This window comes from Dreissena polymorpha, chromosome 3, assembly GCF_020536995.1.
Source record: "Dreissena polymorpha isolate Duluth1 chromosome 3, UMN_Dpol_1.0, whole genome shotgun sequence".
NCBI classification, from domain to species: Eukaryota; Metazoa; Mollusca; class Bivalvia; order Myida; family Dreissenidae; genus Dreissena; species Dreissena polymorpha.
Genome location: NC_068357.1, coordinates 3,595,625 through 3,620,231, shown reverse-complemented (window position 1 = coordinate 3,620,231; position 24,607 = coordinate 3,595,625). Strand labels below are relative to the sequence as shown.

Sequence of the window (24,607 nt, the reverse complement as noted above, 5' to 3'; positions counted from 1 at the left end):
ACAAGCGTATCGTCAAGAAACCACGCATTTCATTTGACTTGGAGAAACAGAAAGATCCAGATATAGCAGAAGTTGAAGAATTTCAAGGGTGGGAGTCACAGATCGGCTGAAGAAGTTCTTTGAAGAAACAGGAGGAAGAACAAGCGATGGGTGGTGACAGAGATCATGACCCTCTGCAACAAAAAAAGGGAGCTGAGATATAAGAAGTGCACAAGCCAGAACTTTAGGACAGAAAAAAAGACATTTAGAAGGACAGTAAGGAAGATAAAGAAAGAAGAAACGCTAAACTGGAGCGAGGAGCCGTGAATCAACATTGACAAAAAGATTACATTGGGTACCAGTAAACAAGTTTACAGTACCATCAATACCATTACGAAGTTCAGTCGGCCCAAGGCCAATATTATGGAAGATGCTGACGGTCACCTCCTGACAAAAAATGCCACAGTTCTGAACAAGAGCGACCTATTTCTGCCAGGCCCCAAATAAGTTCCCAAACCTTACTATTCATCTCAAGAACCAAGAGTATCCAAATATAATGACCCTAGATGCGCCCTTTGTGTTTATATTATTTAAGGGAATTCTTTTGATTTTAACGGCAAAGTGTTCAAAATAAAAACAAATATGTCATGTGATATATTTACATATATGTGCACAAAGTGATTTATGTATAAGTATTCGAAGGATGCAAAATAAAATTATATAGACCAAACTGGCGATAAACTTAGAAATAGGCGATCTGTTCATGAACAACCAATGCGACCCCTCAACAAGACAGACGCCTTTAATTAAACCTTTAGATGAATTTTCACATTATGAACCAAAAGTTAAAATATTTCCATTTTATAAGCTATTTTCGAACAATATTTCAGCTAGGTTAGCATAAGAACAACATTTTATACATGTATTTAAACCCCAATTTAATTTCATTTAATATTTATTGACGTCATGACGTCATAATTGATATGACGTAATCTCCATGACATTTTGAAGTTGTAATTTATTGTATTATGACCTGATGAGCTGTCCGAAACGCGTTGGCTATATCAATATATATTTAACATTTTAGACATTTGTTTTTACTTTTAATATATATATATGTATATATATATATATATATTGAATGACTTCAATATCCAAACAGAATTGCAGTCATTACGTGCTTCTTCAAACTGTGAGAAATTCAAGCGCATCGACGAAGAAATATTCAAATTGATACATTCAAAATGCAACGGAAGAACAGCACGGACACTGGTAGAACTTTGGAAAACGGAAACGCAACGAAATGAAGAAATTTCACATAAAAGATGGGGAAACAATGAAAAATGGCTTTCAAAATACGAAGAAGAATTCATAAAGGAACATGAACATAAAAATCCATTCTTCAAAAAAAACAAGACTTCGTAAACAAAAATCAACCCTCTTCATATGCGGATGCTGTCCGAAAAAATACCACCAACTACCAAAATCTGAAAACAACATACAACTACAACAGTGAAGAAAGAAACACCAATAAACAACATTCGCAAAGAAGAAATCTGCAACAAAATCAAACAAGCTGTTTACAAAATATAGATGTGGAAAGTATTGTAAGAGAAGTTCTTTTAAAAATTAATAATACCAACATCGAATTACATAACAATTTCCAAAGAAACAATTCCACTTCAAACAGAAGCAATATAAGAGATAACACAAGGTCTTCATACAGAAGAAACTATAGAAACAACAACAATACGAGCGACGACATATTGCAAGATAACGACGACAAACCAAGCGAATTTAACGTTGATTTTTTAGAAGGAGGCAGGGAGTGGAGCAGTCCGACATAGAAACTTTAGGTAACCTAGCTGAAAATTCAAAATTATTTACAAAAATTTACAATTTTTCAAAAAGATCATTATCTCAAACTGAAATTGACGTCTTATTGAGGGGTTTTAAATTTACACCAACACCTAAATATAAAAATGATTCTTATGATCAAATAAAAGATGTGGATGATTTTCATAGATCACTTAGGCTTAAAGAGTTTTTTAATAATAGTGATCATAATAATACAAACAATTCTATTGTAAAAAATCAAACGTCCTTTTATCCACCTAAACATAGAAATAATACACTAGACCATTATATAAATGTTACTCGAACACTTTGCCTTCAACATTCTCAAATGGAAAATGACACTAAACATAACATATCATTAAAAGAAAGAAAAGCTATAGATTTATTAGCAGAAGACAAATCCATAACTATTAAAGAAGCAGATAAGGGTGGCGGAATTGTTATAATGAATACAGACTTTTATAGAAGAAAATTATTAACAATGTTAAATGACGTTGAATATTATAAACAAATCCCTGATAATGGTAGTCAAATAACACTTTCAAAAATACGCAATTTACTAAAGGAAAATAATAAACTAACTAAACAGGAAAATGATTTCTTAGTAAAATTCGAATGGAAAACAAGCCTATTTTATGGTCTTCCAAAAATTCATAAAAGTAAAATCATTCAGGATGCAATTAAACATAGCAATTCAGAATATATAGAGTTAATGGATCCAGACGATTTAAATTTTCGCCCAATAGTCGCTGGAACTAACTGTGAAACAAGTCGTTTAAGTTCTTTATTGGATATCTTGTTAAAACCATTTGTAAAATATGTCAATAGCAATATAACAAATAACATAGATTTCCTAAAACATATACCTTCACAAGTTCCAGAGTCAAGTACATTAGTATCATTTGATGTAATTAATTTATATTCTAATATACCGCATACTCTTGGTTTAGAAGCTATTGATTATTGGCTTCAAAAATATCCAGATTCGGTTAATGAAAGGTTTTCGCAACGGTTTATAAAAGAAGGCATAAAAATAATACTTGAAAATAATAACTTCAATTTTGATGATAAGTACTACAACCAATCTAAAGGGACTGCAATGGGTACTAAATTCGCGCCAACATACGCTACATTGGTAGTGTGATTTTTAGAACAAAAACTATATGCAAGAATTGGATCAATTTATAATGATGAATTTCTTTCTTTTATAAAAACATTTTGGAAAAGATTTCTAGACGATTGCATTATTTTCTAGACAAAATTTCCCCATGAACTTCAAAACTTTTATACTATTTTAAACAACTTACATTCGGATATCAAGTTTACAATGCAAACAAGCACACTCGAGTTACCATTTCTTGATATATTGATTATAAAAAACAATACTGAAATTAATACTGATATATATTACAAAGAAACTGATTCTAAACAATATCTTAATTTTACCTCGTGTCATAATAAACACACAAAGATAAATATTCCTTTCACTTTAGCGAAACGGATCTGCACCATAGTTTCGAATGATAAACTTAAACTAAAACGTTTAAATGAACTTAAGCATTCCCTTATTCAAAGAAAATATCCACAATCTATTATAAATACAGGTATTAAAAAAGCACTTTCCATCCCTAAACATGAATTACTTTCAAAATCAACACAAAAAGACAAGAGTAATATAATTCCATTTATTTCAACACAAAATCCAAAAAATAAAGAACTGTTTGGCGTATTAAAAAACAACATTGACATTTTACAAACAGATCCGGTTATGAATAAAATAATTTCAAATCAGAAGATAATAAAATGTAAGCGACAGCCACCTAATTTAAAACGTCTGTTAACCAAATCTTACTTTTCATCTCAAGAACCAAGAGTATCCAAATGTAATGACCCTAGATGCGCCCTGTGTGGTTATATTATTGAAGGGAATTCTTTTGATTTTAATGGCAAAATGTTCAAAATAAAAACTAATATGTCATGTGATATACAAAACGTGATTTATGTATTAGTATGCAATGGATGCAAACAATATTATATAGGCCAAACTGGCGATAAACTTAGAAATAGGCGATCTGTCCATGAACAACAAATGCGAGACCCCTCAACAAGACAGATGCCTTTAAGTAAACATTTAGATGAATGTTCACATAATGAACCAAAATTTAAAATATTTCCATTTTATAAGCTATTTTCGAACAATATTTCAGCTAGGTTAGCAAAAGAACAACATTTTATACATGTATTTAAACCCAAATTAAATTTCATTTAATATTTATTGACGTTATGACGTCATAATTGATATGACGTTATCTCCATGACATTTTGACGTTGTAATATATTGTATTATGCCCTGAAGAGCTATGCGAAACGCGTTGGCTAAATCAATATATATTTAAAATCCCAGACACGTGTTTTTACTTTTATTATATATATATATATATATATATATATATATATATATATATATATATATATATATATATATGCTCGTTGAAATTTGTTCTGGTTAAATTGACTAAAGAATGACGGCCGACCCGAAGGTAACTAGTATTGAAATGCCAGAATAAAATGTCCCCACATTAAGTAAAGGACAAATCGGCCTTATTTGAGTAAAGCTGGGAGATAAGCATGTAACAATATCATTGTATTATCCCCCGCCGAAGTCCTCCAGCAGTCCGTCCGTCTTTAACAAACTTTTTAGGGCTATATTTCAGAAACCGTATAAGATTTCAACATCAAACTTCATGGATGCATAGATATAAATGAGGAGAAGTGCCATACGCAAGAAGCATATGCCTACACTTTGATAAATAAGACTTATTTCCCTTTGTTGTGTGTGTGTTGTAACTGTTCTGTGTTATCTCTCAGATACTATACAAGAATACAAGACTTCAACATGAAACTTCATGGATATATATATATTTATTTATTTATTTATTTATTTATGATGTAAGTCTTCAGAGCTACATCTCAGATACTAAACAATATTACGTGTCCACAGTGATAATAATAATAACATAATTATTATCATAGTGTATCTGGTTCTGCATAACAAAAAGTGGATTCACATCTATCAGCATGCTTCGTATCTTGAAGGCATCGAAAAGAAAACGATAAGCACGTTACATCGTGTAACCTGGGATCTATAAGTAAATTTAAACGTTTCAAAGCAACAAATCTCGATGAGGTTCAAAACTCCCCAACAACGTCGGTCAACCGTCTACATTTGTATGACCGACACTCGATGTATTTGCATAGTCCTATTGATCGAATACTGAATTGTGCTGTAGTGGCAAACTTACGTCACTAATTAGTATACGTGCATACGTATATAACCATAACTGGAAATGCTTTAAGGCTTGAAAAGTGTTAAAGGAAATTGGATATTGTTCCACTTAAATGTAAATGGAATAACGAAAGGTTACTCATCAGCTGACTCTATAGGACCCTGATGTTAACTTCATTGTTGTATAACAATAAGGAACTATTTATAGTTATATATAGGTCAAGAATTGATGTCTTTCCAAACCATATGATTTGTATTTGCATAAACAGTACATGGTCGTGCGAGAAACGCATTGTCATTTGGTTTCGTAGGAATCCATTATGGGTTTAATAATGAAGCAAATAAATCTATCGCCAATTTGTGTGCATATTTTATTATTTATGATGAAAGAAAACAACATATAAATAAATAACAATGCCAAAAGTGCTTGGCCAAAAATATATAGACATATTGCATATTCATTTATAAAATGTGTATAAAACTAATTTTGTACTATGTGTATCTACATGTAAATAAATAATGTTAAACTTCTCTGGGATGAATCAATATATCGTTGTAAATATGATTTACTGTACACTTATGATAAAATGGACTTCAATCATGTACATGTAGGAATTGCCTAAAAATATCACATCTATAAAGAGCAAACATCTAAAAAACGGACAAAGTGTTATATGTTCATACAAGTAAAGATCATTCGGCGTGTACACAATCCACATCGACTTTTTATATGACTCAAAAACTCCATAATAAGTCATTTATAAACATCGTCTTCGTTTGAATATCAAAATACCCCATCTCTGCGTATCACATCATCGCACAGGCACCACTTTTGGAGGTTTTATTATTTTTACCGCGTTTGTTTTTACCAAGCACTGCTTGTTTGTCGTTATAAACCGCTGGTCCAGGAATCTGGTCTGTTTCATTGCACTCTTCATTCGCTGGTGAAAATACCGGAGCTTCATCGGCTCGGGTATTCTTGATTACCGGTAGTTTATCATTTGTCGGTTTCGTTTCGGTTCCTTCTGGTTTCATCATGCTTTCTACAAACTGTATCGTCCCGCCGTTCTGAAATAAAACCACACAGTGCTGGCTGTAAAACTGTTGTATTTTACATGAACATGTCAACCAGATACTTACTTAAGATTCCAAGATGAAATATCCAAAGGATGGTGAATGCTTCGCACGGAAGGGAACGCATGAAAGGGAACCGCTCTCTGAATGAACCACTTAATGACCGCCCGATTTCAGGGATAACTTCTTAACTTTTTGTTAATGTATATCTGTTTGAAAATGAAAGAAGTTATTGTGATAAAATGGTCTAAATTTGTTACGTGAACATCAGTAAGTAACTCCAAAATATGCCTGCTTTGATTAAATTATACCGAAATGAAAGACCTGGCACAACCCATGTAGCTTGTCGTTTTCACATGTATGCAACACATTATACGTTGAAATAAATCGTTAAATCGGCAAATGGTAATTCGAGAAACTGGTGTACATGTATTGTTTTATGCTTTCTAAGTCAAAATCGGTGGCATCGATTTTTGCAAAACAAGGTATATTTTTCTCTGAAGTCCAAACCCTGGTATTGCATAGTCAATAAAGATTTTTTAGTAATATAACTTGACACAATTTCTTCCATAAACGACATTAAACGTATCTGAGGTTGGCGATCTAAGGTTATCTTCACCCTATTGTTACAATAAGTTTTTCTTACCACCGTCTGCTGCATTTCTTCTTCTGTAAACACACCCGGAGCAAATGGAATGCCGTCTGGTGGCTGCCAAGCGACCGAGATAGTGGCTGCACCTCCCGTAAAGCAAATCGTTGGGTAGAAAGGTTCGCTGAAATTGTGCTTGACCACAAGTCGGTGGCCAATGTGATTGTTGATTAAGAAGTGGATCTTGCTGGTGCCTGGGTCTTCCTTCTTGATGAGAACGTGAATGCAATCCCCTACAACAAGTTGAATTGTTAACGCAAATGTAAATAGACATTGGCTTCGTGCGACCGCAAAATTTCAAATCATTTCAATTTTGAAAAAAAAGTGGAAAATGAATAGTTCACCCGCTCAGTGCTTTACCGACATATATCAGTATCAACATACATATTTAGATGTTCCAATGCTCGTTTTTCACTTTGGCAGGATCATGTGATATGATTTTTTTGTTAATACATATATTGACACGTCACTAATGTTTTTTTTGTTGGCGTACATTTTGGTAAGCGGAGTAGCGGTATTTATGTTTGTCCCATCGGTAAGATATACCGGTATATCTCAATGATGGGTCAATAACATAAAATGTAACGAAAAGTGTTACAACTAATAAGAACGTATGGTTCAGTTTGCATATAAACTACAATTATGAATAACCGTTAAATCATTTTTAGTAATCGATGTGTGTACATTCTGACTGAGACCAATACTCAAAATGCTCCTTGGAGAAATTTTAAATTAATAAAGTGAATTTGAGCCCTTTTCTGGGAAAATTGTGTTCAATAAATGTGGGTTAAGTGTCATATCAGATTAGCATGTGCAGTCCATACAGGCTAGACAGGGAGGACACGTATCGCGTTTATTGAATTTTTCGTTTAAAGAAAGAGAAACTAAACGAAAATCTAGTGTAGGCGGAAATTGTTTTCCTGGATAACCGGTAGTCTGTGCGGACTTCACATGTTAAATTCCTACCACTCTGTTTGCACATGCTATAGACAGTTTTCCCATAACTTGGCACAATTTGTGTGTACATTTTTCAATGTCAACATCGGAAAATCCAGTCAGTTTCACTGATGATTGCAATATGTTAAAATTACAAAAGTCTTTACATTCTAGTTTACATTGTCAATTAAAAATTCATACAACAACTAAATACAGATTCATAAGACAGTTTGATTGTTATTTCAATTTTAAAGCAGTTTTTATAAACGAGCCAAAGATTTACCTTTCGAAATCGGAAATGTGTTCCCTTTGTTTTTTGAAAAATACATGGCCGTCTGCTTTCGTTGTCGTAAAAGGGCGCCATGAACTGCGAATGTTTTCTGTGCTGCACCTATCTGTATTTCACCCTCGTCACCTTTTAATAATAATAATTTGTATAATTGTAATAATATAAATAAGTTCTTCGTTTGACACGTTTATCATAATTACAGAAATATGTTGAAAGTAGTCATTCTTTCACAACTGTTAACGTATGATAATAGACGTTGCAGTCTACAACATCATTAGAAACACTGCATATATGTATAAACGCTGTAGGTTGAAAAAAAGTATGATAAATGTGTCTGACATATTGTACAGACATACGCACATACAGTCTTAATGAGGTCAATTGTAACTCCAGTATACCCATATACTTCGAAACGTGGGCAATAAAATGAAAACAAAGATGAAGAAAATGCGGAGAAAGCTGAATACAGAAGAAGTATTGGTTTGAAATGTGTAATAGTATAGTCTAGATTATATTGGTGTAATGGATAAAGTACCCATTTGTTATCGATAGGTCGTTAGTTAGATCCCGTTTCGTGAAGCATTGAAATGATCTATATTAAGCAACAGAATAGTCTGGTTATTCTGAAAGAGCATACGTGTCTCAATATTCCACGCGGGAACGAATTTACTTTGTAAAACTCGTGTGTCTCCGGCCTTAGACCTGTTTTCCTTAAAATCCTAAAACGTCTTCCTTTTCTCCCAAGTAAATATCATGCCAATATGCAAGGTTGTATGTCACAGATTTCTCTTAATCATGTGCGGACACGAATAGTCAACGGACCGACCGCCCAAGCGGCCAAACAACGGACAGCTGTGAAGCAATATTCCACCTCTTCCTCGATGGTGTGCATACTTATACTAATGGTAAGTTAAGGTTAAAGTCACACACCTTGAAATTAAATACATGTTAATCAATACAGATAGATGCAATTTGAAAGTGTGCAAAGTTGTCATTAAATATATAGCCTAGTTAGCATGACATTTATCATTTTTCAAACTGTGCCGCTTTTAAAACCGAAAGTAGGATTTCTATATTTTTACGTCCATTTCGACAAACGCGATTATTTGTAAGTTTTAAAGCGCAAATAGACGGATTTCTACCTTGTAACCACCAGTTATATTCTTATTTGCATAAATAAAATTAAATCTCTAGCTTAGTAAGAAAGTAAATTATTATTTTTCAAATGGTACCGCTCTTAAAAACGAAAGTAGGATTTCTAAACATATACGTCAATTCGGACAAACGCGATTATTTTTTAGTTTTAAAGCGCAAAAAGACGGATTTCTATCTTGTAATCCCCAGATATATTCTAAATTTCACAGTTTTAAAGCGCAAATAGACGGATTTCTACCTTGTAACCACCAGTTATATTCTTATTTGCATAAATAAAATTTAATCTATAGCTTAGTAAGAAAGTAAATTATTATTTTTCAAACGGTACCGCTCTTAAAAACGAAAGTAGGATTTCTAAACATATACGTCACTTTGGACAAACGCGATTATTTTTAAGTTTTAAAGCGTAAAAAGCCGGATTTATACCTTGTAACCACCGTGTATTGGCATCGATAAAATATGTTCCTCATTTTTACTTAAATTTACTATGCCAAACACGTTTAAGTAAGGCTTTAAGTAAAATGCCCCTACATTTCATGTTGTGCCGATGTTATTTTTGAATTGTCAATTTAAATTGTCGATGGTGATTTCACGTTTTATCCATTCTGAACCACATCTGATGTTTTAAAAATGCAATCGTATATCGATTAATTAATCTATAATCGTCGATCGATACGGTGCAAGATTTCCTTTGTGTATAGCTAAGTATCATATATAATAACGCTACATTTCCTTTTTATATAGCTAACAATTATATATATTAATGCTATGATATGTTAACTGTGTTATAAAACGATCATGCTAAAATATGGAAACGAAGAATAACGTTAAATTGCAATGCTGCGATTTTTCAATTTATAAATATTTTCCGTAAGTTAATAGAAGACAAGCAGAACAAAATTGAATACAATTTCGACTCCCATTTGTCAGATTAAATTTCAACAGAGTTGTCGCTTACTCAGTTTATCAATTCGGACTTTAAAGAAGCACTCGTCTTCGTACTTTCGGTGGCACTGGATGGAGTGAGTTTGAACACTATTCACAGTCAGAGTGCAGTATCCGAGTATGCTGCAACTCTCCTCCGTGTTCCCATGGTCTTGTACCAAAAGGTCGGAATATCGCAACCCTTCACTGAACCTGAAGTCGCAATAGACGGGACGCCACGCCTCGAATATGTCCCGGAAATTTGGAGATATGAAGGGTGGACTGGTAGAATTTACGACCTTCACTGTATCGCCTATGAACGATAAAATAGTATATTTTATAATTAATGGGACTTGTTCACAAACGTCAATGTTCAATTTTTTGTCACCAAATCAAAACAAAATATTAAAAGAAAACATGTCATCAGCAAGCGAAATATGATTAAGGACTTTGATACATTCTGACAATACATGTTGTTGATAAGCAATCTTCATTTGAAATTGATAAAATGATAAAAGAAAGTACAAACTCGAAACGATGGAATAATTCAGAGTGGTTTTCGTTGTTCGCGTTTAATTTTGCGTCAACATGTATATATCGTATATAAAAATGTATACATATTTGCCGCATACGAATATGTTGCCGAAAAAAACGTTCATTTTGCATTTTAATTTAAAAGACGGTTAAAATCTCGGTAGCGCCAATTTTTTGTCAATTCTTTCATGTCAGATTCTTGAAAACGTAAAGATGTTTAAATATGAACAGATGAATGGACAGCACATAATTTCTACATAGCCGACCTACACTTAAGCACTCGTGTAAGATGTGATATAAAAAGACAACAAAATACTGTTCACCTTTTACTAGTCCAACTTGTTGACGCTCTCAAATATTAAGCTACTTTTTATATTGGTAATATGTTCCAAAGAATTGAGCCCATATAAAAAGTATCTAAATTCTTTGCGCGTCTTATAAATAAGACTAACCTTTTCCATACAAACCAACTGTCGGGTAGAAACCACCTTCCGGTAAAAGTCTCACTTTCTTATACACAATCTCGTCGTCGCGCGTGAAGTAGACGAGCACCAGTTGCGATTCCCGGTGTGTTCTACGGCTATCGGGCTCAAACACAATACCGCAACCCATCCGGGAGCCGACTTTTACACTGGTGTCAAGCCTTTCCCCTGTCATGTACACTGGAAACACAAAAATATCTTACACGATTTCAAAGATCGCGTTTCGTCTGCCTGTCGATAACGAAAAGGGTAGTGCATGTACAGGTGAAATCAACTTCTGTCCCCAAAACTAAATTGAAGCGTGTGAGTGCGACACAATTCGAAGTGTCTTACCATTTACACGCAAAATGTGTCCGTCGGACACGGATACACACACACACACACGAATTTTGTATCTGAACATTCCACAATAGTCGAACAAAAATTACCTAACTACCGAGGTGCGTAAGTTTACATTCGGGTTAATATGTTTGGAAAGTTACATTGATACTTTTTGATGAAAGTTCGGCAAAAAAAATAGTGATGCGCGACACAAAACTTCGAGGAATGGACATAAGCATTACCTCTTGTCCCTCCACAAGAGGTAATCTATATGCCCCCATACCTACTCAGACTGTGAAAGTGGAAACATACAAATTAGCACGAGGTTGTGTCCGGCATATAATAGCCTGACAATAAAATTATTATGATTTATAGTATAAAACATATTGTGCACGCTGATGTATATTTACATTTGTTGTTTTATTAAGATTTGTTGAATGTTTTCATTACGCCTTTGTATCAACCTCCAACGTAAATCTATTTTAATGTTTGAACTTATTTTAAATTAACTGTGGCATTTCAAATATAATTTATTTATCATTATTTAATTTGCTTCAACAATTCGTAAATTAATATTTACGCGTAAATAACTAGTGTACTTAGCATGCATGTAGCATTGTTTAACATACTTTCACTTTGTGTGTTCAATGATCGGTTAATTAGTAGTGTGATTATGGTGTCCGAAATATCTAGTGTCCGACAAGTCAGTTTCGTAGGGACAACAGCCTAAATTAACCCATTTATGCCAAATGGACTCTCCCATTCTTTTAAATTAGATCAATTTATTTCCAAAATAAGGGATGTCTAGTATATTTATTTCTATATTTAGAATATTTCTTACAGAAATTCCCTTAAGCAAACAGCGCAGACCCAGATGAGACGCCGCATTATGCGGCATCTCATCTGGGTCTACGCTGTTTGCCAAGGCCTTTTTTCTAGACGCTAGGCATAAATGGGTTAATATTCCACGCCGAATGTATCGTTAACGTTAATCTGTCAAGTCCATTGATCTTTACGGCTGAAACGTGCGTTAGTTGTTTTCTAATGAATTGAAAATCATTGAACACAATTATTGCCTTGTAAGAACGACCGGTGATAACAGCTTTTCAAACTGATGAAAAGTCAACACTTCCAGATGTTTTACAACTATTTCGACAGCCCTCCCAGCGAAAAACACCGCGTAACAGTTCCAATGGGAATAGAACCACAATTAAAACAACCGCGTGTGTGTTACTTTACGAGTAGAGTGTTCGTGAAATTTTTGTAGATTAAAGGGGCCTTTTCACAGATTTTGGCATATTTTGAAGTTTTTCATTAAATGCTTTATATTGATACATGCAAACATTGGATCTTAAAAGCTCCAGTAAAAAATCAAGAATAATTTTTTTTTTAAGAAAAAAAGTTGCCGGTACCAGGGCTCGAACCAGTGATCCCCGGAGTCCTGGAGTAAGTCTGAAGTAAAAACGCATTAGCCGTCTCGGCTATTCCGCCAAGTAAACAAATATCAAGTATTTTATACCTTATATAAGCAATCTTCGCAGTTTCGTTAATTTAAACGACAACAACAGAACTCTCCAAATTATTCAATCGTTTCGCATTGCAACGCTTTATAATTTTGTAGGTTTTCAAATCGTCAAAAGATACATATAATGGCTATATTGGACTATGGTTAATGTTCAGTAATACTGTTTCTTCACAAATATCATAACTAAAACGAAAATTTGCGAATCTGGAACAACTTTTTTCAATTTTGTCAATTTACCAAACCGTAAAAAGATCCATTTAATTCAACGTGCTATTTTTAAGCTCCATAAAACAATCAAGAAGATAGTTTACTTTTTCACGAAACACAATGCGAGGCAATTTCATTCCGCGAAAATTTAAAGGGACCAAGTCGATCATATTTATAACTAAAAATCAAGTAAAATGTTCTTTGTCGATTTTCTATTGCCCTCATTAATAAACTGCCAATTCAGTATTTTATTATACATTTTAAAACTAAGAATTGTGTTATTGTATTCACAGGTGGTTAGCGTGTGGCTATGATATTAATTAGTGAAAACATCATTTTGAATGATAAATAATCATATTATAACGAAAAATTAACTTTTCTGAAAAAAAAAATTTCACTATCAAATATATATATAACCCCCCCTCCCCCCCCCCCCCCCCCCCCCTAATTTTTTTTTTTTTTTTTTTTTTTTTTTTTATAAGATCATCTCACAAATGACCACCACACCCTCACACTATACCCCCACCCCACCCCACCCCCCCACCCCCCCCCCCGAAATTTTTTTTTGATTTTTTTTTTTTTTTTTTTTTTTTTAAGATCATCTCACAAATTATCACCACACCCTCACACTATACCCCCCCCCCCCCCCCGATTTTTTTTTTTTTTTTTTTTTTTTTTCGCTTTTTTGGAAGATAATGTAATAAATGTCCACAACCCCACACTATACACCCCTCTTCACTCCACTCCTCCCTCCTTTGTGATTGAAAATGAGAGTCCCTTCACCTTTAAAAAGAAAATAGATGAGCGGTCTGCACCCGCAAGGCGGTGCTCTTGTTGAATTATGGTATCGAACTACATGAACTTTGTAGGGAAGTTGCCCTTTACTCCGTGAAGATTTCAGTCTTAAAGACAGCATGATCACTGTCAACTGGGTCTTGCGTGTTGTGTATCGTGTTATTTCTTAAAAGTTGACCCAGCATTTGTTAAAATATTGCAAGACATATACATTTCCAGAAAGGAAATTCATTTCTGCGTTGAATAAGACCGAGATCGTGAAAATCGCTGCAAAATTTATGAAGATATGGCTGTTCAAAGCGATGCACCCCGTTTTGGGCTGATTTTGAGTTGCATACCTTGTTATATATATATTTGATAGTGAAATATTTTTTTTTTCAGAAAAGTTAATTTTTCGTTATAATATGATTATTTATCATTCAAAATGATGTTTTCACTAATTAATATCATAGCCACACGCTAACCACCTGTGATTGTATTATACAGATTTCGTCGGTTTGCTCCGCTAATTTGTAATGTGTGTGTTTGGAAAAGGACCTATATACACAAATGGATGCCCAACTTCAATTATCCGCATAACAAACTAAACGGCCATCTATCTTATCTTAAGTTGTACTCGAGCGTTTGTATTTTTTCACATTTTCACGAAAAGTAGAACGTTATTGGTCGTACCGCACTGGAACATTTGTAACTGACATCATACTCACTATAGTATTAGTATTGTTTTATGTAGAAGCTAATCTCTTTCAATTCCGCTAAACGACTGTATGATCATAATGTCTTTATTTTATGGTATGGTAATATTCGGGATATTGGTGAGTGCAATTTCGAAATTCTAAAGTGGTGTACATGTATTTATGTCAAAATTAGTGCACTACAATTGAAATTCTATAGTCGAGTATCTGTGGCAAACTGACTGCATTTCAATTTTCAAAAATTTATGGTGTGGTATATGTGTCAAAATTATTGAATAAATATTTGAAATTCTACAGTGGGGTATATGTGTCGAAACTAGAGCTTTGCAATTTCGAAGTTTTAAGGTAGGATACTTCTCTTTAAATTAGAACGTTACACTTTTTGAAATTTTATGTTGAGGTACTTGTGTTTAATTTTTTAGACATTTTAGAAATTTAAAGGTTGGATATGTGTGTACGATATTGAAATATATAATAAATTTAATAATTGAAACACCTCTTCTGAACATGAAGGGTGTGCACCCAGTCGATGCTGAGATGGTGGCTGAACTACAGAAGGTTCCGGGCCTTGGCGATAAGGTTGCTCAGTCGATTGTGGTATAAACGGAAATGCAAAACGTAAAAAGGCGAACTTTTAACTGGCTATCCACAATCATACCAACAGATCTGATGGGTCACGCTCAGGTTCAGTGAAACTGAATGTGTGGCGATGTCGTAGAAAGAAGACGACGATTATGTTGGGTATAGTTATGATAAGGGGGCGACGCGATCGGACCATTGAACCGGTCGATGGGAGCTTGGAGAACAGTTACATGTTTCCTTAACAGAGAGGTTAAAAGTCATTTTCCGACAGATCTCCTAAAACGTCACTACGTCACTAAGTCATGAGGGTATGCAAGTTTAATACGCAATATTTAACATAAAACACAAAACCGGGAAGTATTATTAACTAAACGGTTAATCAAGAAAACCATGACCGACTCACTGTCCCCACAGTCGTTGTAAAACCTGCCGTCGTCTGAATGGTACCCGATGGTGTTGAACTTCCAGCCCGGGTACTGGTATCTGCTTGTGAAGCCGGGAGTGAGGCCTATGGATGGACCGATGTTCGCATCCATAGTCGTAAGAAGTTCTACTTCAAAGTAGGTGTGGTCTGAAGTAGGTTACAATCAACTTATTTTAAAGATATTAAAACCCATATATAAAGTATATGTCGAGTTTCCGCGATGCATACTGCGGTAGTTGTGTTTAGCAAATCTTTACAATCAATATTAATTTGATATTTGAACAAACACAAAATGCTAAGCAATGAACATTTAGTTATATTACAATGGTTTCATTCCATTAAGAAGAAAATATTTCTGTGAAGATTTTTTAATGTATATCTATTCTTTAAAAACAATAATGTTTTCGTTAACATGTGTTACTACTGGCATTGAACTGGTCGTTATTGGCTGTTTTTCATGCTTGTGTTTAGTGTTTCATCTGTATATTTCTTTAATTTCATTAGCGTATGACTGAAACGTTTTTAACCAAATATTGTATTTGCGAAATCGCATTATTACATTCTAGGGCATGCGTGCAAAGAAAAGAACAAGGTCACAAATATATATTGACATATATGGTTTAGAACGGGAAACAGAAACAGGAACGTGTTGATCGAAAGACATGAAACAGCGCCTTGCACATTTTAACTTCATGTTTGTCACATATTACAATTTGAACGTTTTAGAAGTAGTTGGCGCCACAAATTTAAATAAATGTATGTAAATTCCAAGCCAATGGCTTAGTTCAAGGGGAAAACAATTCAGGAACCTGTGGATCATCGGGCATGCATGGTGCCATGCTCATCTACACGTCATAGTGATGACCAGTACGATTTTCAATTAAGATAATGCTCCACGAACTTATAGCATGGTATGCTTACAAACTGACCGAAAACCGACCGATCTTGAAGCTTCATTTTTGGCGGTAAAATACAGTCCTTTCTGTAATAACCACTTAAAACATTTTATATTGACTTGTTGATGCTTCAATATGATGTATCTCCAGAGCTCTACCTTTATCAAGGGGTCTAGGCGCCTGCACGCTATATCCGGCTCTTGGTTTGTCGTCGTGAGCGAGCATGGTTAAAGTGTTGTTGACGTCATCCCGGTCGATATTGCGGTATCCCAGCCAGTTTAACAATGAGGCAGTGAACTGGAAGTTTTTGCACAAAGTGTATTTAGGAGCCTCGTTTTGGGAAATCTGGGCTGAACGCATGTGAGGAGATAAGTGTCGTCCTATATTATCCTGTGCGGTCCGCACAGACTTATCCGGGACGACACTTTCCGTGTTAACTGGATTTTCGTTTAGAAGCGACTTCCTTGAAACGAAAAATTCCATAAAAAGCGGAAAGTTACGTCTCTGATAAGCCTGCGCAGATTGCTCAGACTTATATGGGACGACACTCAACGTACATGTATAAAGCCCAGTTTTCACAGAACGAGGCTCATAGCATTATCACTGTGCATATCTGTTTGTGTTACAATGATTATGTTTTACGCACAGATCCGAAATGGTTTTAATGGCCGGTATCGTAACTCTGCGTGAAAAGTTTGTTTGTTACAAATCCGTCATAATTCACATTGATTATACTATCTGTTTAACCCATTTATGACTTGTGGACTCTCCCATCCTGCTAAATTGGAGCAGTTTATTTCCAACATAAGGGATGTATAGTATATCTTTTCTATATTTAGAATATTTCTTACAGAATTCCTTTAAACAAATAGCGCAGACCCTGATGAGACGCCATATCATGCGGCGTCTCATCTAGGTCAACGCTGTTTGCAAAGGCCTTTTTTCTAGACGCTAGGCATAAATGGGATAAGCGATATACTTGTATTTACCTAGTCCATGTAACAGCCATTAGACAATAAGTGTTTATTTTAAAAATTGAATAGCATTTTGCTGCATTTCATCGGTGTATGAACTGTCGGGAAAATTACGCCTAATTAAATTAGGTGTAATTTTCCCGACAGTTCATACACCGATGAAATACAGAAAAAAGCTATTCAATTCTTATAATAACAACACAAAATGATCTTAAAGCTGAAATTCAATCGTGGTAAGGGTTATAAAAGTCCTTTCTAATCTAGCGTATGAATCTATTTTCAGTTTCGGTTTCATCTCCGTCAAACGGGTATATCGTTGAAGTTCGCGCAAACATATAACGTCGCTATTTACCAATGAAAAACAACGCCATTGAGTTCGCGTCATTTTGGAAACTTGTTTATGACCGGAAAGAAGCGCCATGAATATTCGTGTTTAAATTTGCATACGAAGTGGGTTCATCGGAAAACGAAAAACCGGTCACGTGAACAAATTATCAAATCGAAATTCAGCATTCATATAAATGTGACAGAAGTTGTAATTATATACATAACAACGTGCAGTATTGCAAGTAACAATTCACATTTCCCAAATAAAACGAGGTTTAAAGATACTGTTCGTCAGTTACAATAGTAAATAACAAACGTGCCAAAGTTTTATTTTTTTCATTAACATCAAACGTGGAATATTATCTTGTGTTAATATATTGAAATTGGGACTCTGATATAACACTTAAAGGGACCTGTTCACGGTATGGTAAATTAACAAAATGGAAAAAAGTTTCAAATTTGCAAATTTTCATTGAAGTTATGCTATTTGCGAGGAAACAATAATAGATCTACTGAACCTTTTCATACTAAATACAATATATATAAAGTAGATGCATCTTTTGACGATTTAAAAACCTGATAATTATGAATCGTTACACACGCGAAAAGATTATAAAAAAAGAGAGTTCTGTTGTTATCGTTATATTTTGTGACACTACCTTGATTGCTTATAAATAGCATAAAATGCACCATATACAGGTTTAACTATATCGATACCGTCGTTACATTTCGTTTCCATAGTTTCGTTTCTGATACAATATAAATTTCCTTACTTAACCTTTCCTGGTCTGATTTTTTTACCTTAGATGAAAAATGTGACATACTAATTTTTTTCCTGTTTTTAATACATCAATATTCTTGAAGTTTTCTTTCTGGCGTTATAAAGACAGCACTTTACTGGAACTCTTTTCCCATCAATTTTACCTCCTACGTATGTTGAGCATGTTGAAATTTCTCATCTATTATACCTCTTACTTACGTTGAGCATATTGAAAGCCGGAACTGCGTTCGATCTAGGCCACGTGACTTTAAAGGTCGCTGGTCCCTGGCTGCAGCCGACGGCGGGGTAGAGCTGGGAGCCGTTGGTTCCCACCCACTGGCGGAACACCAGTCGCCCATTGAGGAAGAAATTGATTAGGGAACGCGTGGGATAACTATCCTCGAGGTAGACTGTGATTCTGTCGCCTGCAAACCAGCATTGGTATTATCATTATAACGTATTGGATGATACAAGGCCTTGGCAAACAGCGTAGACCCAGATGAGACGCCGCATCATGCGGCGTCTCATCTGGGTCTGCGCTGTTTGCTTTAAGGAATTTCTGTAAGAAAGATTCTAAAAATAGAAATAAATATACCAGACATCTCATTGTGTCACACCGGTCTTACTGACAATAACGTAGTGACGTCACCATATATGTATAGAATGCCAGACATCTCTAATTTTGGAAATAAATTGACCCAATTTAGAAGGGTGGGAGAGTCCTCTCGGAATAAATGGGTTAATGCATTTGAATATTACATCCGAGAGCATACTGCTATTGCATGTTGCATCAATCTGTAAGTGTTGCATAATACAAAAAATGTTTTGGCTGAACGGAATAAATCTTTGTCAAGATTTTAATAAATGCCTTCAGCTTTAATACTCTTTAAAACTAAATTTCAATAATATCAAAGACAAAGACCTTTGACCCCATACACGTGATCGCTCCGCAATCCGGAGCCAGCTGTATAAATGCCACCGTCATTTGACGCGTAACGTATGGAGAGATGAAGGTTCCACATGATTTGTTGTGCAACGCCAGCACCAGCCCTTACTTGACCGCTGCCGGTCGCCGCAGCGCTGTTCGTTCCAATCATTAAAAAATTATCTGCAAAACAGATGATGCCCTCTTGGAAAATTGTTCTTGACACTCTAGTCGCAGCAAAAACTATTTTCAACAAGTCGCTGTCATAAAAATGACTGTTATATTAACAATCGGTTGAAACAGACCATCATTAAATCGGACGGATAGCTTGAATAATGAGTTATCTTTAAAGCAACATGAATGTAACCTTTACAAAAGTATACTAGTATAGGAATGTCAAATTAAAACCAAACGCTTAAATCGGAGTTACAGGGAAGCAGTTGAAAAACTAGAGGCTTTTCTAAAAAAAAATTCATTAAATGGAGGCTTTTCGGAATGTCATCTGCAAAAATAGCAGCTTATTTGAAAGTAAGCTGAATAAGAAATTTCTCTATAAAAAGAATGACGGCTTTGAAATAAATGTTTTTATTGAAATTGATGTCACCCCACTATACAAAGTATATTTTGCCTTTCTATGAGTGAAGCGTCTTCGTGTACACACCAGAAATCTATATATGAGCCGTGCACCGTGAAAAGGGGGTTTAATGTATGTGCGCTAAGTGTAGTCCCAGATAAGCCTGTGCAGTCCGCACAGGCTAATCAGGGACGACACTTTCCGTCCAAACTTGATTTTTTAAGAACATTTTAGAAACACACGCACAATTAATAACTTCAAAAGCAATATAATTTATTTGTTGTCCTTAATAAAAGGAGACATTTACTTGTCGCAATACTTAACTGAATAACAGCACAATTTAATGTATTAAGAATTATAATTGTCAAGACAGCGAACCTTATATTACGGCACACATTGCTATGATAGCGTATTTTTTTAGTGATTACCTCTTGTCATCATAAATTTGGAACCTGACTTTACACATACTGGCACCTCGAAGTTTTGGCATATAAAATAATGATATTATAATTTATTATACATGGTTTTGCAACAACACGTCGACTGCCAGTCTCATTCAAAGAACACTAGTCTAAATTTCACAATATCTTATTACACAACTTTACTATTAATGTCATGAAATCTATCATTATGTCCTATGTATAAGCTAATGTATTTATCAATAAGTAAATTTTGGGATTATTTCTAGATAATAAACATAAATGACCGCCTTATATATGAAAACCGCAGTGCCCACTATAAAAATGCACACGACAAGCCTCAATTTGGATTTATTGATGAATCGTCGCATCGTAATAAACGTTTAAACTACTGTATGTAGGCCCTATGCGAAACTCGTTTACTCTATTTGCCGTTTACTTTTCAAGATAAATAATTATCCCAATACATTTGTATAAAAACTTATCTTAGACAGCTACGCCGAAAAAGTATTTCTGAATATAAACTGAAAAAATAAATATATGGGTTAACCCTTTCCCACTCAGAAGCAAAGTGTAAATGGCTATGTGCAAACAACATAAAACTAGAGCTGGAACAGCCTGCGAGTAACTCGCAGTCTGTTCAGGTTTTATACTGTTTGCTGCTCATCAGTATCTAAGGGTTGGAATTGAAGCCTTTAAAACTCGAATCTAATAAGAAATGTCTTTAATTAAATATAACTTTCTAAGGCACTACAAATGCGTGAAAATACATATCTACGTGGTAAAGGGTTAAAATAGCTTCAATGGACTGGAACGTCTGTGCATGATGAATTTAGCTCACATCCCTTCACATGGATACATCACTCAAACATCCATGTTCTAAATATATGTTGTAATACGTCGGTTAAACTAATATAACATAAACCTTCACTTTTGCTTACAAGACAACAAACTTGTTAATCGGTACTAAGTTTGATTACCTGTTAAATCTTGAAGCAGTTCCACTTCAAAAAATCGACCATTGCTCGACATAGAAGTCACTCCCTGAATCAAATTCGTATGTAAATTGGCGCCTTCCACGTTGGCCACGTAGACGGTGCAGTTGTCGGCTGCCACGTGAAACGTGGGGGCACATACGAACCCCTTTATCGTTATCGTCATGATGACGGTGTATTGTATATTGCAGACTACCTAGAATAAAGAATGTAAAAAACGTAAAAAATAGTTGCCTCTGACGCTTAATTTTGTATGGTAATTATTAATCACTGATATTGGACATAATTTGGTATCATTTATAAAATTTTCTTTCTTTTTCTTCAATATTTTGTTTATGTGTGTTTTGCTCATAAATTTGCAATCCCTGTTATCAATATAATAAGTTGTTGGTCCGAAACTGTGGAATGACCTACCATCAAGCATTCGGACTTCTGTCTCAATAGAAATTTTCAAAAGGAATTTGAAAGCATTTCTCTTCAGAGACTTTTACAACCTATTTTAATTTGAATACCTGTCATTTCAAAACAAATCGAGGCTCAGTTGTATGGGCTTATTTGTCCAACAACCATGACTCAGAGGACTAAGAAATTTAAGAATTTTGCGGTCTTCTTTGCTCGAACAGGATATTTATTGTAAAAGTGACAGGTAACCAAAAATCATTAGGGCTTCTTTGCTCAATGATTGAATGACATTATACAGCGGTCTTTTAGTCATGCCTAGCCCCTCTAATTGTGTCTTATAGTCACACTGAAATTTTAACCTTCAAGTTGTGTCTCGTAGTCACACTTGGTCAGTCTATTTGTGACTTGTAATCGTAATAGTTCAAATACGGTTAAAACCCAAAAGTAGTGTCCGTAAGGGTGACAGGCGACCGGTAGCTGAGGGATCCGACAACCAGAGTGCAGAAATATCCTTTCACGTATCCTTTCAGTTAATGAAAAACAATATCTTTATGTTGCCAAAACTTTGCTCATAATATCATTATAATTATTGTCTTAACCCTAGTTATATCAATTTATTACATAATATTTTATTTTTCCTGTGTTCTAATATCGTAGCCTGTATTGTTTATTGCTTAAGTTTCTTACAGCATTTTTATTTATATCACACATTTTTAGATTATTAATCCTTTAATCAATGCTGCATAACAGTATCAATCACTCTTATTTTTATCAATTGTATGTATATTTATTTGTTTTGTACAACGCCATTGAATATAATTATATAAGGAGGCGTTTCATCAAATTAGCAAGTTTTCAAGTTTCAATATTTGGTTTTAGTTCTACTTTGCCACAATCAAACTGAACCAAATGATTATACTACTACTGATTGAGTCTCCCTCTAGAAACACCGGGGCTAATGCATGTGCATGAAGTGTCGTCCAAGATAAGTCTGTGCAGACCGAATAAATAAAGGAACTCCAGTCTAGGTTTGAAGCGTCGAAGTGCACAGGCTAAATAAGGGAGGAACGTGACGCACATGCATGAAGTCCGTTTTTCACAGAACGCGGCTTACCTGATTTTGTTTCGTGTTTGGTTTGAGACTTGCCAAAGTTGATACACTTTAAGGTTGATATAAGGAAGTGTATAGAACGGTAAGATAAAGTGTAGAGGTGAACACAATGATACGAAGAGCGAATTAAGATGAAGAGTAGGACGAAAAAAGATGTTTATAAGAGCTGCATGAGATGGGAGTGTAGATATGGATGAGTAGTGTAGAGCTGCATGCGATGTAGTGTAGTGCTTGATAAATGTAGTGTAGAGCTGGCTAAAATGTAGTGTAGAGCCAGGGAGATAATATTTAATGAGGAGTTTGAAAAGATGAAGTAATGGATTTGATAATACGAATGGAAGAGTCTGATACAATGGAGTGAAGCGTTGAAAAAGATTTAATGAAGAGCCCTCGGGGAATAATGTGCAGCCAGATATTGATAAACATGTATGTGCTTAACTGAACTACAGTCGAATTGTCTTGTTACCAATCAGGACCGGATTAATATGCATATATTATAATACATATATTATTAGGTCATTACATTCAATGCATTTAATGAATTACAAGTGTAGACTGCATTCCGATATATGAGTTTTGACAGTGACTTTTTATCCCGTGTTTCATATGAAATCCTTAAAGAAAACAAACCGTGTCCCCACTGATACCTCGAGAGCATTACATTTTAACGTTCAATCTAATTACGTGCAGTCACTTGACTTACCGCTTACCGTTTCTGATTAGTATCCAAAACAATATGAAGTCATGTATAACACCACATTTCTGCTCTATTCCAATGCACACGTCGTTTTCTTTTCACTAGTAACAATCACTACCACAGAGTGTTATTACTCTACTTGTCACTCCTTCTATTGGGAAATGGGAGACATAATATAGACTTTTAATCCATGAATCGTTATTAAGACTCGCTTCAGATCGCGTATTGAATAAAGTCAAATAGGCGAAGGTCCCGATCATGTCTACATTGGTATATAAGATGGCGACAGTTTGTTATTGTTTATTCAAGGTCTTAACCGATTGAACTATAGGGACACATCGTTTTCGTTTTCGATATAGCAACTAGGCCATATTTACAGATTCCCGCATATGCAATATTTCAATATTTAATTGTCGAAAATTTAAAAATATTACATTGATATAAAATTATCTTTACAAATGTGCATCATATGTGAAGATTAAAACATAAAACGTTGTGACTTTAAATGATTATTTGGAATACAATAGTGTAGATGGGTTATGTATATACACTAGAGAGAGAGGAGAGAGAGAGAGAGAGAGAGAGAGAGAGAGAGAGAGAGAGAGAGAGAGAGAGAGAGAGAGAGAGAGAGAGAGAGAAATTGAACGTTGATGTAATCGATTCAGAATACATGTTAATACTTCGTAGATTAATAACACCGCATTTTATAATGTTTTGCCGTTGGAATTGCGTTTCAAATGATATATTGTAAATCTGTTAAAACTGTACATGAATACAGCCGACAGAGAGGTCGAATGCGCGTCGCAATATCAT

The 24,607-nt window shown here is 34.7% G+C and overlaps 1 protein-coding gene across 2 annotated transcripts; it reads right to left on the bottom strand.

The window, feature by feature from the left end:
- Positions 1 to 5,558: 5,558 nt before the first annotated feature.
- Positions 5,559 to 24,111, bottom strand: LOC127873336 (uncharacterized). Of its 2 annotated transcripts, none has more exons than XM_052417180.1 (11): positions 23,801 to 24,111; positions 21,570 to 21,780; positions 19,594 to 19,779; positions 18,891 to 19,096; positions 16,769 to 16,907; positions 15,694 to 15,861; positions 11,136 to 11,345; positions 10,184 to 10,462; positions 8,065 to 8,196; positions 6,843 to 7,078; positions 5,559 to 6,190 (listed from the first exon to the last, which is right to left on the bottom strand). In XM_052417180.1, exons 2-11 carry the CDS (start codon positions 21,748 to 21,750, stop codon positions 5,930 to 5,932), a joined length of 1,998 nt encoding a protein of 665 aa, XP_052273140.1. In that variant the 5' UTR covers positions 21,751 to 21,780; positions 23,801 to 24,111; the 3' UTR covers positions 5,559 to 5,929. The 2 variants fall into 2 exon arrangements, with proteins under 2 accessions (XP_052273140.1, XP_052273139.1); XM_052417179.1 differs by having other exon boundaries at positions 23,808 to 24,111.
- Positions 24,112 to 24,607: the final 496 nt, after the last annotated feature.